The sequence below is a fragment of the Dipodomys merriami genome, unplaced genomic scaffold (genome assembly GCF_024711535.1).
Source record: "Dipodomys merriami isolate MVZ:Mamm:240054 unplaced genomic scaffold, mDipMer1.0.p SCAF_16, whole genome shotgun sequence".
NCBI classification, from domain to species: Eukaryota; Metazoa; Chordata; class Mammalia; order Rodentia; family Heteromyidae; genus Dipodomys; species Dipodomys merriami.
This window is the reverse complement of record NW_027202937.1, coordinates 11,456,922-11,472,991: the sequence shown is the minus strand read 5'-3', so window position 1 is coordinate 11,472,991 and position 16,070 is coordinate 11,456,922. Positions and strand designations below refer to the sequence as shown.

Below are 16,070 nucleotides of genomic sequence, written 5' to 3'. Positions count from 1 at the left end.
TTATTTGGGGAACGGGGTAGTTGGTTATAATGTCATTGTGTGCCATACTGGTTGGTGATTTGAAACTGAGAACCTTACATTCATTCTCCCCCACCTACAGTTCTGGCTTTTTTTTTTTTTTTTTAGCTAGTCCCTGAGCTTTTTGCTCAAGGCTAGTGCTCTAGCACTTAAGCCACAATGCCACTTCTGGCCTTTTCTGAGTAGTGTATTAGAAATGAGAGTCTGGGCCATTTGAAGCCAGCCTGGCTTCAAACCAATGATTCTCAGACCTCAGACTTCTGAGTAGCTAGGATTACAGGTATGAGCTACGGGCACCAGTAGTTCTGGCTTTTTTGCTGGGTATTGGAGATGAGTCTCATTGATTTGTCTACCTGGGCTGGCTCCAAAGAGCACAGCCTCCATAGTACCTAGGATTGCAGCATGAGCCACCAGCACCCAACAGTTGTAGTATCTTTATAGCATGGTGCTATGGTAATAGCTATAATTGGTTTATATGTGTGCTCTGGTCCTTGGGTATTGTCCCTGAGCTTTTGTGCTCAAGTCTAGTGCTCTATCACTTGAGCCACAGCTCCACTCTAGGCTTTTGGGGTAGTTAATTGGAGATGAGTCTCATGGACTTAACTGCCTGAACTGGCTTCAAACATCCTCAGATTTCAGCCTCCTGAGTAGCTAGGATTGTTATAATTGCAGTGATTATAAAACACTGCCTCAAAACTTTTATTGGACTATAAGCTTCGTAGATTGTTTTGGGCTAGGCAAGTGTCAAAACAGCTTGTTACTAAGCTACAGGCAGTCCTCATGGCTTCCTTAAAGCAATGCCTGGAATCTGTGGGACACAGAAAAGGGTAGAATTCTACCTGCCAATCTGTCACAGTTTCTCTTAACTGTTCAGTTATTAGGCCTTACATGTCCTAGAGCCAGTATTCAAGATGTTTGGTGGAAACTGCAAAGCTCATGAATGAGCTGGTCTTAAAACATGTTCTGCTACAGCTGCACTGATGGCTCACGTGTATAAATGTAGCTTCTCAGGAGGCTGAGATCTGAGGGTCATGTTTCAATCAGCCTGGGCAGAAAAGTCTATGAGACTCCTCTCTCCACTTAGCCACTCAAAAACCAAAGTGGCACTCTGGCCTTGAGTAAAAACAGCCAAGGAACACCACCTAGGCCCTAAGTTCAAGCCCCAGGACTAGCACAAAAAGTTCCAGATCAGAGCAAAACAAATCAAGGCTCTGACTACTGGCACAAAAACAAAAATAATTTGCCCAAAAGGAAAAAAAAATGTTCTACGTCTTATTCTTCTAGCACTAAAGGAGGGGCTACGTAGACTGGGTCCTAAGTGGTAAAGCTTGCCTTTTTCCATAGGTGCCATGGCTACACTAAAAGTACATGGGTCTGCAGCTGCTCAGAAATGTTTCCTATCTTGGTATATGGAAGGTTTTGTGTTTTGTTTGGGAGGAAAGGGCAGTACTGGTGTTTGAAAATCCCTTGTATTTACTAGGCACCAGCACTTGAGCTACACTCAACCATTTTGCTTTATTTTTCAGATAGGGCCTGAACCTTGATTCTAAGGCCAGTGTAACTGGAATTAGAGGTTCTCCATCATGTCCAGCTTTGCTAATTGAGATGCTTTTCTCCTGAGATTGATTTTAAAACAGTAATTATCTTGGTCTGTACTTCCCTAGTAACAGGTTACAGACATATGCCTCAGTGCTCAGTCCTCGAAGGTTTTTATAAAATAATTGAAACTGAACAGTTTACAAGCTTATATGCTGAACATGACCATCTGAACATGATTGCTTAGAGGTAGTACAAGCTGACTGGTACTTGAGCAAAGCAAGTTCCAGACAAGACCATGTGGAGACAAGAGCCAGGAAAATCCGACTTTATTTCTTAAATACTGTGAGGGGAAATGGTCCCCTGGTGAATAAGGGCCATTGAGCAAAGAGCTAGGGATCATCAGCAAAGGCCCGATGGGTATTAGGGAAGCGCTGGGGGGTGTAGTTGGGGTCTTCCTGCAGTCGTTTTTGTATATCAGACCGGAGCTAGAAAAAGAATAAGCAGGTTGAAGGTCTAGCCAAACCCCATAATCCCAGCAAGCACACAAAACCATCCCTCAGGAACTAATACTTCCCCCACCAGCCATACCGTCAACAGCCCAAAATAGCACCAACTGAGCCTTCCCAGATGCCATAAGGGAAAAGTGTTCTCTGAAAGGATGCAGAGAAAAGGGACCCTGGCCCAACCCCTCCCACTAGACCATCCCTATTCTGCTAAAAGGTGGGGGGCACCTGCTGCCTGTAGCTCTCCTGAACCTCTGGTGCCTCCAGGTCCCGGCTCAGGCTCTCAGGGCTCGTCAGGGGCCTAGCTCCGGCTGCCTTAGCTGCCCGGCTCACAGCCTCTGAGAGAAGCAGCTGGGGGCCCTCACCCTGCATCGTCTGGGGGATAGGGGATTGGGAGGGAAAAGAGGATCGATGTCAGATCCAGTGCCACCACCCAGTTCATCCTCTCCATGAGTCAACCGCTGAGTGTCTACACTAATGGAGATAAGGGAAACAGCCCACACATGGGTTTTCACTTTTTGGCAATGCTAGGGTTTGAACTTGGGGTCTTGTGCTTGCTGATCAGACCCTCTACTACTCAAACCACACCCTTGGCCCTTTTTGCTTTAGTTATTTTTGAATAGGTTTTTTTTTCACTCTTTGCCCAGGCCAGCCTGGACAACAATCCTATTTATACTTTCAGTATATCTAGGATGACAAGTGTACACCATCATTCCCAACTCTTACTGGTTGAGATGGGGACACTCAAACCTCTTGCCTATGATGGTCTTAAATCATAATCCTCCCCATCGCCACCTCCCACATGTGACTTTGACAGTAAAAATGCCTTCCTGTCTCACAAAACCCAGAGATGTTTGGATGTGCTGAATCTGAAGCAAGAGGACATGGATCACTCATACAGGATATGGAGCTAATTTATCCATAGGAAGAAGCCTACCATGAAAGGAAATAGGCTTAAGTCACTTAGGGAATAAGGGACTGACTGCTAGCAATATCTGGACAAAGTTCTGGTGGTTAGGCACCAACTTCAAGCCCCAAAAGGTTTCCTCATTAAATGAAAAGAGTGAACTAGAAAGTGCTCCTTCCACTCTAGTTTGATTCTAAGCGTAACAAGGGAACTAGAAAGGGCTTCTCAAGGAAGTGAGAAACCAACCTTGCGTCTCTTGGCAGGCATACCGCTGAGGTAGGCATCACTCAGGGGTGGCTGGGGTTTCACCTTCCGCTGACTCTGAATGTCCTGCTGGATAATAGGGACCCATTCCTGTTAAGGAAAAGACCAGAAAGTAATTCCCACAACTTACAGCTGCCTCAACCCAATGGTTCATCTTATGCCACTTACTGGTGGGACTGCAGCCGCCCAAGGTTCAGTCTCAGTTGAAGCCCCATCTTGTTCATCGCGGGAGCCACCCTCAGGAGCAGGGGGTGGGCCTCGGGACATGGCCTCCTCTGCTGTTGTTCCAGGGGCTGGGGAAGCATTCTCCCGCTGGGAGTCAGATGGCAGGAAGATCCAGACTTCAGAATTCTTAGCCTCCAGCCCTTCTTCCCCCAGCCCTCCAAATTCCATATCTGGTCCCTCAACCTCTTCCTGGTACCTGAGGTTCAGGGGACGTTCTTTCTGCTCCCTGAACTTCCATTGGCTCTTCCGAAAGTGGCTGTGAGAATGGGTCAGAAAAAGAACAAAACAAAGCCCACTCAGATCTCTGTCCAAGGTCTTAAGTCTCTGACCCCAGAACTCACCAGGTCTCTTACCTGAGGTGGGTCACCAATCCTGCGCACATATCTGAGAATAGCATCAGGGCCCACAGGCATGTGCTCCAAGACTACCTGCAGTCTCAGGCCCATCATAGTGGTCAGCCAGCTCACCAAAGATGGATTCACGCCACGAGACATACGACGCTAAGGGTCAGGAAGGAGATGTGAAACATAAAACCTCAACCACCTTTCACAATTTATCAGACCCAGGGTAATGGGTGGCAGTTGGGAGAAGAAAACTGGAAACTATGTAGGACACAGAAGGAAAGGATAGGGACCTGGAGTTGAGTGGTGCTTACAATTCGGCCATTAATGACAGCAGCAAGCTCCATCTGCTGTCCCCCCAAGCAGTGCAGGTTCAGGGCCAAGCATTCAAACAGACCCTGGTTACACAACTCCAACAACCGGGCTCCAAATCCATTGTCTGTAATCCAGATATAAGAAGGGAACATTGATGCCTTGCATACCAACATATCCCCACTCACCCTGGCCTGGTCAGCCCCTAACCTGTGCAATGTAGCACATGAGCAGCAATGCTATTAAATTGCTCCTGGAGAAATTCTAGATTTGTCCGGATAATGTCCACACCTGGCTGAACCTGCACCAAAGACTGAAAGACAAAGCATACAGTAAGAACCACGTAAGAACTGGGCACTGGTGGCTCATGTCTATAATCCTAGCTACTCAGGAGGCTGAGATCTGAGGATTGTGGTTCAAAGCCAGCCTGGGCAGGAAAGTCTGTGGGACTCTTACCTCCACTAAACTTCCAACAAAGACAGAAGTGGAGCTAAGGCAGCTCAGGGACAGTACCCAGGACTGGCACAAAGGGGGGGGGGGGGAAGGGGGAGAGATAGCAGCAGGGCACTGGTGTCTCACAACCTGAATTCCTAGCTGAGATCTGAGGATCATGGTTTAAAGCCAGCCCAGGCAAGAAAGCCCCATCAGACTTTTTTTTGTTGGTTGTGGGGCCTGAACCAATCCTGGGTGCTGTCCTTCAGCATTTCAGCTCAAGGCTAGCGCTCTACCACTTGAGCCACAGTGCCACTTCCACCTTTTTCTGTTTATGTGGTGCTGAGGAATCAAAGCCAGGGCCTCATGCATGCAAGGCAAGCACTCTACCACTAAGCCACATTCCCAACCTCACCCCTCCCTTTGCTGTCCCTGAGCCATTTTTACTCAAGGTTAGCCATCTCCCACTTTGAGCCAGAGTGCCACTTCCAAGTTTTCTGGTGGTTAACTGGAGATAAGAGTCTCAAAGACTTTCCTGCCCAAGCTGGCTTTAAACTGAGATCCTCAGATCTCAGCCTCCTGAGTAGCTAGGATTATAGGTGTGAGCTACCATTGCCTGGCTTCCATAAGACTCTAATCTCTGGGCTGAGAATGTGGCTTAGTGGTAGAGTGCTTTCCTAGCATGCATAAGGCCCTGGCTTTGATTCCTCAGCACCACATAAACAAAGAGCCAGAAGTAGTGCTGTGACTCAAGTAGTAAAGTGCCAGCCTTGAGCAAAAGAAGCTAAGGGATGGTGCCTAGGCCCTGAGTTCAAGCCCCAGGACTGGCCAAAAAAAAGACTCGTCTCCAATTAACCACCAAAAGGTCAGAACTGGAGGTATGCCAAGTGGTAGAACTCTAGCCTTGAGAGGAAAAAGTCTAAAAGGCAGGGGCAAGAACTAGTATGTATGCATGCGTGTGTGCGCGCGCACACACACACACACACAGGCAAGTACTAGTACGTATGCACGCGTACATACATACATACACACACACACACACACAGAAGTGGAAGAGGAGGCAGCAGAGAACATTAACTTCTCTACCCAAACACGGGCAAGTACTAGTATGCACACGTGCGTGTGTGCGCGCGCGCACACACACACACACACACGGAAGTGGAAGAGGAGGCACGGGCAAGTACTAGTATGCACACGTGCGTGTGCGCACGTGCGCGCGCACACACACACATACACACACACACACGCACACACGGAAGTGGAAGAGGAGGCAGCAGAGAACATTAACTTCTCTACCCAAACCCAGGACAGGAGAAGAATAGAGAAAGCTTACTCACAAAACTCTCCCGCACATATTCTTCCAGCCCGGTGATCAGTGTGTGGGTTGCCATCTATGGAGGAACATCACAGCTTAGGCTCAGGCCTCTGTTCTCAAGAGACTCCCCCACCGCCTCCCCACTAACAAGTCCAGGGCTGAGGTGGTACAGCTGTAGCGTTAGCTGACAGAAAAGTAGTACTGGGAATAAGGAACAAAAGGCTCCACAGGGTAAGAGCTCTTGGGATCCCAGGCTTCATTTACCCGAATGTTACTAGGTGTGGGCTCCTGGCCACCTAGGTAGTGCTGGTGGAAAAAGGATCGCAATTGGGGCTGGAGCCGCTGTAGTGGCTGGAAATGCCCATGGAGAAGCATCACCACATCCACCATGGAGAAATTCTGGCACAGAAGAGAGAGCAAGGCCCCAAAGAATCCTGCAGACAGGGGCAGAAATTAAGCCTTTACCAGCTGGTTGCTCACCTGCCACCAGCCCATCAGCCTCATTCCATGTTGCTAATAAAGAAAGGCTATCTAGGGGTAACACTGTTAAAAAAAAATGTATTTATGTAACTGTAACCCTTGTATATCACCTTTACAAACAGAAAGAAAAAAAAGAGAAAGAAAGAGAGAGGGAGGGAGAGCTAAGGAGAGAGGAAAAAAAAGGAAGGGAGGGAAGGAGGAAGGGAGGAAGGAGGGATGGAGGGAAGGAGAGAGAAGCTATCTATATTCCCTAGCTGCCCCTTCCTGGAGAAGACAAAACACCCAATTTTTGCTTACCGAGGGCACCATCAGCCCCTGGCTCAAAGATGTTACTGGATCCACTGAGGCGTTGGATGAAGGCAGCAATACTTTCACTGCTGCCAGCCCGAGCCCCCAAGGAGCCCAGAAGGGAACTCAGCACACCTTGCACCACCGAGGTAAAAAACTCTGGTGGCAGGCTCTCAGGGCCTAGACTTCCAGGACTCCCTGTACCACCAGAAGGGGACCCTGGTGGGGGTGTGGTCTGCTGCTCTGGGGCTGGGGGAGGGGGTGGAGGAGGAGGAGGAGGGGGCGGAGGGGCAGTCTGTGTTGCCTGGCAAACAGAGAAAGAATAAAGAAAACAAGGTGAGAATCAGGACAAAGACATAAAATGGCATCAAGAGGGGACAAACAAGGGCCCAAGAAAAGGGCCACAGAGTTATATTCTGGTCTTTACTCTGTAAAAACAAGACTCTTATTACTTGTCAAACTGAGGCAGGATTTTGAGTTTGAGGCCATCCAAAGCTATACAGTAAGATCCTGTGGAAAAAAAAAAAAAGCATGGGGCTGAGGAGGTGGCTCAGTGGTAGAGTGCTTGACTTGCATGCCTGAGGCCCTGGGTTCAATTCCCCAGTACCACAGAAGCAAAAAAAAAAAAAAAAGCTACAAAACTGAAACACTTGGGGCTGGGAAGGTGGCTCAGTGGTAGAATGCTTGCCTTGCATGCATGAGGCCCTGGGTTTGATTCCTCAGCACCACATAAACAGAAAAAGCCGCAAGTGGCACTGTGGCTCAAGTGGTAGAGCGTTAGCCTTGAGCTAGAGCTGAGGGACGGTGCCCAGGCCCAGGGTTCAGGCCCACAACCGACAAAAAACAAAAACAAACAAACAAAAAAAAAACCTGAAACACTTGTGGATAGCTATTAAACAAGAGTGATTCTCTAAATGGGTTAGATCAGAAAGCTACTAAACTTCTTCATATCCCAGAGGATTCAGAATCACTGAACTACTACGTCTCTTGCCTTGGTATTTCATTAGGAGCTGTAATCCAGTGGTTAGAAATTGCCAATAAAGTGCCAGTCTAGGCTGGATGAAGAAACAAAGGTTAAGTGAAGGGTAAGCCAGCCACTCACCTGCAAGAAATCGGTCATGCCCTGGAGAAAGGCAGGGACTCCAGGCATTGCCACAGTGATGGTGGGAGAAGCCACGCCAGGCCCACCAGCCCCAGGCCCTGTAGGCCCCAGCAGGTTCCCCAAGAGCTGAGAGAACTGAAGATCAGCTGTGGAGGGCTGAGGTGGTGGAGGCTGAGCAGGCCCCCCAGGAGCAGGGCCAGCTGTGGTAGCTGTGTTGGTGGTACCAGCACTAGCTGAAGCTGTGGCAGGGGCAGGAGATGGAGCCATTCCTGGAGTCCCCTGAGCTGTCAAGAATCAAAAGAAAGGTCAAACCTGAAGAAAACCCAGACACTGTAGTAGCCTCATGCTGGTATTTCTAGCAGAAGAGCAAAAACGAAGAAATTATGAAAGGAATGGAGAAGTACCAGTGAACAGGCTAGGAAGGAACCTTCAGACTTGAGATGGGGAAGGATGACAACTCACCCACAAGGACAGGCTGCATAAGAAGCTGCCCCACAAGGCCGCTCACCATCTGGGCCAAGGAAGTATTCGTACCAACCCCAGAGCCCTGCTAGGGGAGACAGAGGATTTCAGTCCTGCTCTTTTCCATGACCTATCCAGAACTGCTCCTCACTGAACTCCCCGCCATTCTTGCTCACCATAGCTCCAGAGCCTGGGGGCCCTCCGGGATGGGAAGGTCGAGCCTGTGGAGGGGTGGGCCGGGCAATCACTACCCGGGTGGGAGCCGTTGGGAAGCCTGGGACCTGCTGGCCTGTGAATGGTAGAAGATGAGAGAGCCCAAAAGGGCTGAGGGATAGGCCCTTACTTGCTAGTCAACAATACCCACCACCATGGACTATGTCCCACCCCCAGGTCTCCCCTCCTTTCAGGTCATTACCTGTGGCAGCGGAGGCAACAGCTGCCACCATGGCCTGGTGAGTGATCTGGTGGGCGACGGCGTGCATGAACTCAGGGGACAGGGAGGGCAGCTGGATGAGGGTGGAGCCTGGGGGGCGGGTCTGATGTAACCTTGAACCTGGACCCCTTCAATCCACCCACTCAGCCCTACCCCTTTCTCTAACCCGGAGCTTGACCTGCTTTAGTGCCCTCATTCTTACCAAGGGTTTGGCCATGACCGGAGGGTCCTAGAGGGCCAGTGGGAGCACTCGGGACACCACCAGGCTGTGTGCCAGCATCTGGGCAGGAAGACAAGAGAGAACAGCCCTGAGATCATATCCTCCTGAGATCAGACATCCTTCAAGCTCTCTCTCACTCCCTTGATCAGAAAGCCTGCCTTTCCTTCCATCTACAAGGTGCTTGCTTCATGAAAACAAAACTCCAGGGTTTAGCCAGGCGCCGGTGGCTCACACCTAGAATCCTAGATGATCAGCAGGCTCAGATCTGAGGATCTCGGCTCAAAGTCAGCCTGCACCAAACTCCCTGAGACTCTCTTATATCCAATAAACCACTAGAAAACCGGAATTGCCCCTGTGGCTCAAGCGGTAGAGAGCTTGTCTTGAGCTGAAGAGCGCAGGGATAGCGCCCAAGCCCAGAGTTGAAGCCCCACAACCAACCAAAAACAACAACAACAACAAAAAACACACACACACACAAAACTCCAAGGCTGGAAAGGTGGCTCAGTGGTAGAGTACTTGCCTCAGGTGCATGAGGCCCTGGGTTCAATTCCTCAGCACCACATAAACAGAAAAGGCCAGTGGCACTGTGGCTCAAGTGGTAGACCACTAGCCTTGAGCTAAAGATCCGAGGGACAGCATCCAAGCCCAGGGTTCAAGCCCCATGACCAACAAAAAAAAGAAAGAAAGAAAAGAGAAAAGAAAGAAAACAAAACTAAGAGCAAATCCCCTTTTGCTCCTCTCCTCTCTCCTCCCCCAGGCCAACCACTAGCACTGGCCTTCTCTTTGCCCCTCCCTTACTCCTTCATGTCTCAGCACCAACTCCAGCCCCAACTCCAACACTAGTATGATGCTCTTTTCTTCCAGTCACTGACCAAACTCACCTTGAATATTCATATGCATCATGACCACAGGTTCCACGCTCTGGTGGGAAATCCGGATGACCCTGGGGTGGCTGGTGGCTGGTGGAGGAGCTGGCCCTGGGGGGGATGCCCCCTCAGTAGAGGACTCAACAGTGGTAGAAGTCGGAGCCAGAGATGATGCCTGGCCAGAACCAGGGGTAGGCACCTCCACACTGGGAGCTGGAGGGGGTCGAGTTCCATTCCCTGTCATGGTCACAGTGGTCCCCACATTGATCTGGAAAAAGGCAGGCAGGTAGAAATGAGAAAAACAAAACGTCCTAATTCAGAGTACCCTACATCCTTATCACATGTCTCAAAAGTCTTCTCCGGGCTGGGAAGTTGGCTCAGTGGTAGAGCGCTTGCCTTGCATGCCTGAGGCCCTGGGTTCAATTCCTCAGCACCACATAAGCAAAAAGAAAAAAGCCGGAAGTGGCGCTGTGGCTCAAGTGGTAGAGTACTAGCCTTGAGCTGAAGAGCTGAGGGACAGTGCTCAGGTCCAGAGTTCAGGCCCCACAACCGGACCAAAAAAAACAAAAAACAAAAAGTCTTCTCCCTCTTTGATCTTTTCCAAGTCCAGCAGCCACTCTGATCAATCCACCATACCCCACTCCATTCTCCCCTGGCTCAGTTTCCCCCAGCCCACCTGAATGGGAATGGCTGCCTGCTGGAGCACCATTGGGGTGGTGTAGTGAGACATGGGCCGAACCACATGCAGGTGCCGTGGGGGTGCACAGGCCAAATTGCAGCGCAGGTCAGACAGTGCCACAAATGTGTTCCCCAGCAGCCGCAGACTCTCCCCCACCAGGTTGATCAACCTCTGGTCTTCTTCACGGCCTTCATGCTGTGCCCCAGATCAAACACAGAAAAGCAGGAAATATTAAGCTGGAATTCACCTTACTGAAAATGTTAAACTGAACTCTACCTTACTAACAGCAGTAATAATGCCATGTTCTATAAGGTTTCAATATATCCTTGGGATTTCTGCACGAACCAAAGCTTAGCAGGTAAATTCTACTTAATACACATAAAGAATTTTGTACTGAAATGAACAGAACAAGGGATAGTTGAGTCATCATCTACTAATCTTCTTTACGTTTCAAATTTCCTACACAATTCAAGGACAAAGACACTGGGTATGGCCAAGACTTATCATCTGCTCGGTATGGGAGGAAAGATCACATGCCTATCTAGAGGGATTTTGTTCTGATACTAAGGGAGTAAATGATTATCTGCATCTCACCCTGTTCTGAGTACTGGAGGGAAGGGGATATAAAGGAAAGAAAGGAGAAGTGATGAGAGTCTTGAGAGGCTCACATTGTTGTTGTAATCTGTGGTGGCAGCAGCACCCAGAACCTCGTAGTAGCGCTGCAGGAAGGGCTGAAGGCGGCTCTCCAGTCGCTGCAGCTCCTGGAGCACCTCAACATATTCCGCAGGCGAAGGATGACTGTGGACAACGCCAAGGGCAATGAGCCAAGGCTGCCCTCAGAGCGCCCACCTCATAGTCCACAGGTGCCCTATCTACCCTCCTGGATTATATAACTCAACCTTTTCGATTAGTAGAGCTTGGTTTTTCCTCTCACACGTGGGAAAATAAAAAACAACTGCTCCCACCTTCCCCCTACAATCCCATGCTGACAACACAAAGAAATGGGAAAGAGGGCTGGGAAGGTGGCTCAGTGGTAGAGCGCTTGCCTTGCATGCATGAGGCCCTGGGTTCGATTCCTCAGCACCACATAAGCAAAAAGAAAAAAGCCGGAAGTGGCGCTGTGGCTCAAGTGGTAGAACACTAGCCTTGAGCTGAAGAGCTGAGGGATAGCGCCCAGGCCCAGAGTTCTGGCCCCACAACTGGACCCAAAAAAAAAAAAAAAAAAAGAAAAGAAAAGAAATGGGAAAGAATTTTGATCAGGCTCAGGAGACACAACTTGGATCTCTTTGTCCTGGAAAGAGCAATGCTCTGTTCAGCTGCCAGTCCTAACTTCATTTACCTACACCAACAGGCCCACCTGGCCTCACAGTACCAACTCTACAACGGACCCTGAGCAATGCTTCCCCTCCTCCCACCATCCCTCCCCTGGTCTTCATGTTGCACTCAGGAACCCCCAAATCCCCAAAGATTCCCTTTTTATCTTACTTGGGTGCATTAGTCTCTGGGGCAGGTGTTGGGCCCACTGGGGCAGGGCCAGAAGGGGTGAGTTCTGGGCTCTGGGCTGGGGCACGCTCCTCTGTTTCTTCTGCCTCCATGGGCTCCCGTGGAGGTGCTTCACTTTCAACTGATTCTGATGTCTGCGAGCTCAGAGATACTAGCTCGGGGGCCATGGTTGGCGTCTGAGGAGGTAGCTGACTGGGTTGTGCTTGGGATCCCCCTCGACACTAAATGTGAGAAAAGAGTCAGGAGAACAAAGACAGAATAAGACTGCTGCCATGAATTACTCAGACTACAGGAGTCAAGAGTGAAGATGGTATTCTAACTGGATTCCTCAAAGGCAGGACTCAATATTCGTGTATTTGATTCCCCAGCAACAGTATTATGACTGTCAATATTAGATACACAATAAATGTTTGTAATATCTGTAAATGAATCAGTTACAACGAGTAAGGACTGTGAATTCCTAACCTCAACCACAAGGAAAGGCCATACGTTGCAACACAAACCAGTAAAATGAAGACAAAATGAGGACACACTGATACTGAGCATGATAGTAGAGAAATAAAAATTTGTTGAATGTGCCTAACATGATGGTACACATCTGTAATCTCTACACTCAGGAGGCTGACACAGGAGGATTATAAGTTTAAGGCGAACCTGAGCTACATAGTGAGACTCTGTCTCAAAAGAAACAAAAAATTGTGGGTGCTTCTTTCATTGGAGAGATTCTATGAAGTTATCTGACAAGTTTGAAACAAAATCCCAGATACCAGGCATCACAAGTGCTGGCAAGGACAAAACAGCCTCACAAAGATACATTTTCTGCTTAAGAGAACTGTAAAACAGAGACCAGATTAGAAAAACAAAAATGTGCCCCCAAAACCCAGGCCACGAGTAAAGAGGAGCAAAAGAAAAATCCCATCTAGATTTGCTCACTTACCTCCATCCGGGATAGTAAGGTCTGTATATCCCTTATCATGTGTTGAGCCATCACCAGCCGAACCCGGGGCTCACTCTACAATATGAGATGGATGATCAGCGTGGGTTTGAGATAAAAGCCATGAGTTTTACCACCTACTAAACCAGATCCCAGGCATCTCCTCAGCCAGGTCCTCCCCCATCTGATGGCCTCCTTCTCCCAGATCCCCTTCCCTGACCCTCCCAGGCCCCTCGATACCTGAATCGGGGCCTGTTCCATGTTGATGTGAACATCCACAGCAGAGCCGTCACTCTGGGGAAAGGGTAAGGGAAGTTGTTCTGGGAGAAGCCAGATACTAAGGCCTCCATAATTCCAACTCAGTCTCTGAAATCCCAACTCTTTTTCTTAAAAGGTAGGCCAATATCAGACTAAAGGACTCTGCAAATCCAGTCTAAATACAGATATCTATCTTACGAGCCCCCTAATGCTACCACAAGCAAACCTATCCTGCCCTTTCCCACAAATTTCACACATATGGGACCCAGGCTTACAGGAAGATTGAAGGTTCCAACCATGACATAGCTGTTGGCATTCCGGTCATGAACAGAGGCCCCAGGGCCCCGAGTACCAGGCAGGGGTCCACCACCATGGGTGGCTGAAGTAGATCCTGTTCCAGAAGATGCTCCAGAAGGGAGCTGAGTCTGAGGAGGAGCTCTTTCCACCAGGTGAATAACCTTTCCCCCAACATCTGCAGGGGGAAAGAAAGGTAATACACCAAAATAGGTAAACTCAGAGCCTTCACTCATGTCTCTGCAACAATAGCCTCAGCCTCTGAACTGCCTCCCCACCCTCTTACTGTATTCCTGGAGCTTCTTATCATCTTGCAAAACTCGTCCCTGGTAGATGAGACGTTGTTTCTCAGATGGGATGCTGACAGAGGCAGCAATATGCTCCTTAAACTCTTTTACATTCATCTACAAGGACAAGTGACACATAGTAATCAGAGAATGGAGGAAAAAGGGACACCTCACTTGTGGAAGCTGGGGTAAAAACCATTACAGAATCACTATCCAACTATTTACTAGGGAATTTAATTACTGTAAAAAGCCATTAACTGTGACAGTCCTGTCCGAATTCAAACAACAAACTTAATGAAACTAGCCAAATGCTGGTAGCTCACACTTGTAATCCTACCTACTCAGGAGGCTGAGATCTGAGGATTGTGGTTTGAAACCAACTCAAGCAGTAAAGTCCATGAGACTCTTTATTTCCAATTAACCAACCAAAAAAAGGCTGGAGGGAGCCAACTAACATTCCTTCTCTCTTCTGGTCTCCCAAGGACTATGTCTAGAGATACCAATAACGCCTTCCTAAACACAAAATAATATCAGGTCATTCCCTCTAATCTCAAAGATTAAAGTAATAGCAAAGAAAAGATGGAATGGGAATTTTTTTGGGGTGGGGGGGTCTGGTCGTGGGGTCTGAACTCTGGGCCTGGGCGCTGTCCCTCAGCTCTTCAGTTCAAGGCTAGTGCTCTACCACTTGAGCCACAGTGCCACTTCTGGCTTTTTTCTTTTTGCTTATGTGGTGCTGAGGAATCGAACCCAGGGCCTCAGGCATACAAGGCTAGCGCTCTACCACTGAGCTACCTTCCCAGCCCCTGGAATGGGAATTTAAGCTAAGGAAAACCAATGAAAAAGGAAAGAAGAGAATAAAGTGCTGGGGAAAGGGGAAGAATATAACTTAGAACTAGGGAAAGAGAAGGGGATACTTTCTTACTAAACAAATGACTCGAGACATACCAGAATATTTACATGAAACTAATCACAAGAGCCTGTATGATCCTGCATATTTTAGAACACTACAAACTATTCAAAATTTGTCTACAAAAAATATAGGTATAAAGCCATAAATAACTATGTCCATGTTGCACTAAGTTCAAGAGATTCAAATTATTCCAGACATTATTCACTCTATTCAACAGTCTGTTAGGCTTCTACTTACATTATGATTTCTTGTCCCTTATAAACACATCATATACCTGTGATCAATTGGCTTATAAGAAATGATTCTTTGAGGTATTTATGCGATATTTCCTCTCCTTCAAAAGGCTAGAGCTGTGCCTTTGCCTCTAGACTGTGGTCAACCCATAATAAGAGCATGAATTCTTCCTTTCTTTCTATTTCCCTCTACACTGAGCTTTAGCAAGGTAAAGGCAGAACAAAATCTGCCTCATTCAACATTAACCATACCTTTTCACTCAACACAAAGCATCAGATGATGTTCTGTCTAGAATATGAACAAATGAATCAATAAAAAGAACATTTAAGGACAAGAAAACTAAGGTCTTCTCTAAGGAAGAAAAAGGAAGAGCTAATGGATGTCTCCCAAAAATGCTGGGGTCTCACCTGGGCCCCTACAATAAAGGTCCGGGTCTGAGAGTCCAAGGTCTTCACCAGCACCTCCAGGCTGTCAGGCTCCTCCATAGCGGTACTGGTACTATCACTGGGCTCCATGACCCACAGCTCTCTAAGGAAGACCGAAGGGAGTCAGATCCGCTGTAGCTCGTAGATGTTATATACCCGGAAGCCTCCCCAGCCTGAATCTCCGCCCCAATACCTAAAAAGTTCCTGCTGCAAAAGCAAACACACTCACACCCGCCCTCATCCCTCGTCTGATTCCGGGGCACCGGGAGAGAAACACAAAGGGCAGGAGACCGACGACATAGGGAGCTAAAGGACGGGAAATGGGAGGGGCTCCACAATGCCAATCACAACAAGGGAGGGCCAGCTGGGCCGGGAATCAGGAAAGGAAGCGAGAGGAGTGTCATCACCAGTTACGAGGGCAAGGGCCGGAGAGCTCTCCCCGGACAACGCGAGAGCGAGGGTCGCGCCAGAATTGGCGCAGAGAGAAGCTTCGCGCACGCGCGCCACGCCCATCGAACCCGCCTAAATCACTACGGACCAAGGACCGCACTCACTGGGGGCCAGGAACCGCTGGTTGGCGGGCCCCACTTCCGCCTTCCGTAGATGTTCCAGCAGAACGGCTCACCCCACACGCGGCCGGCCAAACTCACACACACACACACACAAACACACACCGAACACCACCACCACCCTGCGGCTCCGCCCCCGACTTCCCCGCCGTACCGTCACTTCCGGTCTCCCCTAACTTGCCACCGAAGGCCACTTCCGTTTCCCCGTTAGTATTGGGGCTCTCAAGGCGGTACTTCCGGCTTCCCCAGGTCTTCTGTATTTACTTATGT

General features: G+C 48.9%; 1 protein-coding gene across 23 annotated transcripts; it reads right to left on the bottom strand.

The window, feature by feature from the left end:
* Window positions 1–1,866: 1,866 nt before the first annotated feature.
* Window positions 1,867–16,043, bottom strand: Bag6 (BAG cochaperone 6). Of its 23 annotated transcripts, none has more exons than XM_070024142.1 (26): window positions 15,955–16,043; window positions 15,214–15,334; window positions 13,662–13,779; window positions 13,357–13,553; window positions 13,064–13,117; window positions 12,827–12,901; window positions 11,872–12,110; window positions 11,055–11,184; window positions 10,384–10,581; window positions 9,723–9,975; window positions 8,824–8,901; window positions 8,604–8,711; window positions 8,365–8,477; window positions 8,189–8,276; window positions 7,727–8,010; window positions 6,634–6,928; window positions 6,121–6,290; window positions 5,879–5,932; window positions 4,320–4,422; window positions 4,112–4,236; window positions 3,810–3,956; window positions 3,653–3,712; window positions 3,400–3,543; window positions 3,214–3,321; window positions 2,289–2,435; window positions 1,867–2,042 (listed from the first exon to the last, which is right to left on the bottom strand). In XM_070024142.1, the coding sequence occupies exons 2-26, from the start codon at window positions 15,319–15,321 to the stop codon at window positions 1,947–1,949; spliced, it is 3,492 nt and encodes a 1,163-aa protein (XP_069880243.1). In that variant the 5' UTR covers window positions 15,322–15,334; window positions 15,955–16,043; the 3' UTR covers window positions 1,867–1,946. The 23 variants fall into 23 exon arrangements, with proteins under 23 accessions (XP_069880243.1, XP_069880248.1, XP_069880247.1 ...); XM_070024147.1 differs by having other exon boundaries at window positions 3,214–3,300; XM_070024146.1 differs by having other exon boundaries at window positions 8,189–8,273.
* Between the last annotated feature and the right edge of the window lie 27 nt (window positions 16,044–16,070).

What these genes read in the sequence shown, in the direction of transcription:
- Bag6 (XM_070024142.1), bottom strand. Translation starts at nt 15,321, where the DNA reads ATGGAGCCCAGTGATAGTACCAGTACCGCTATGGAGGAGCCTGACAGC. An exon ending in TGGAACAGGCCCCGATTCAG is followed by an intron (nt 12,902 to 13,063) that starts GTATCGAGGGGC and finishes CTCATATTGTAG; the next exon opens with AGTGAGCCCCGGGTTCGGCT. An exon ending in GGATTGGTGACCCACCTCAG is followed by an intron (nt 3,713 to 3,809) that starts GTAAGAGACCTG and finishes CCATTCTCACAG; the next exon opens with CCACTTTCGGAAGAGCCAAT.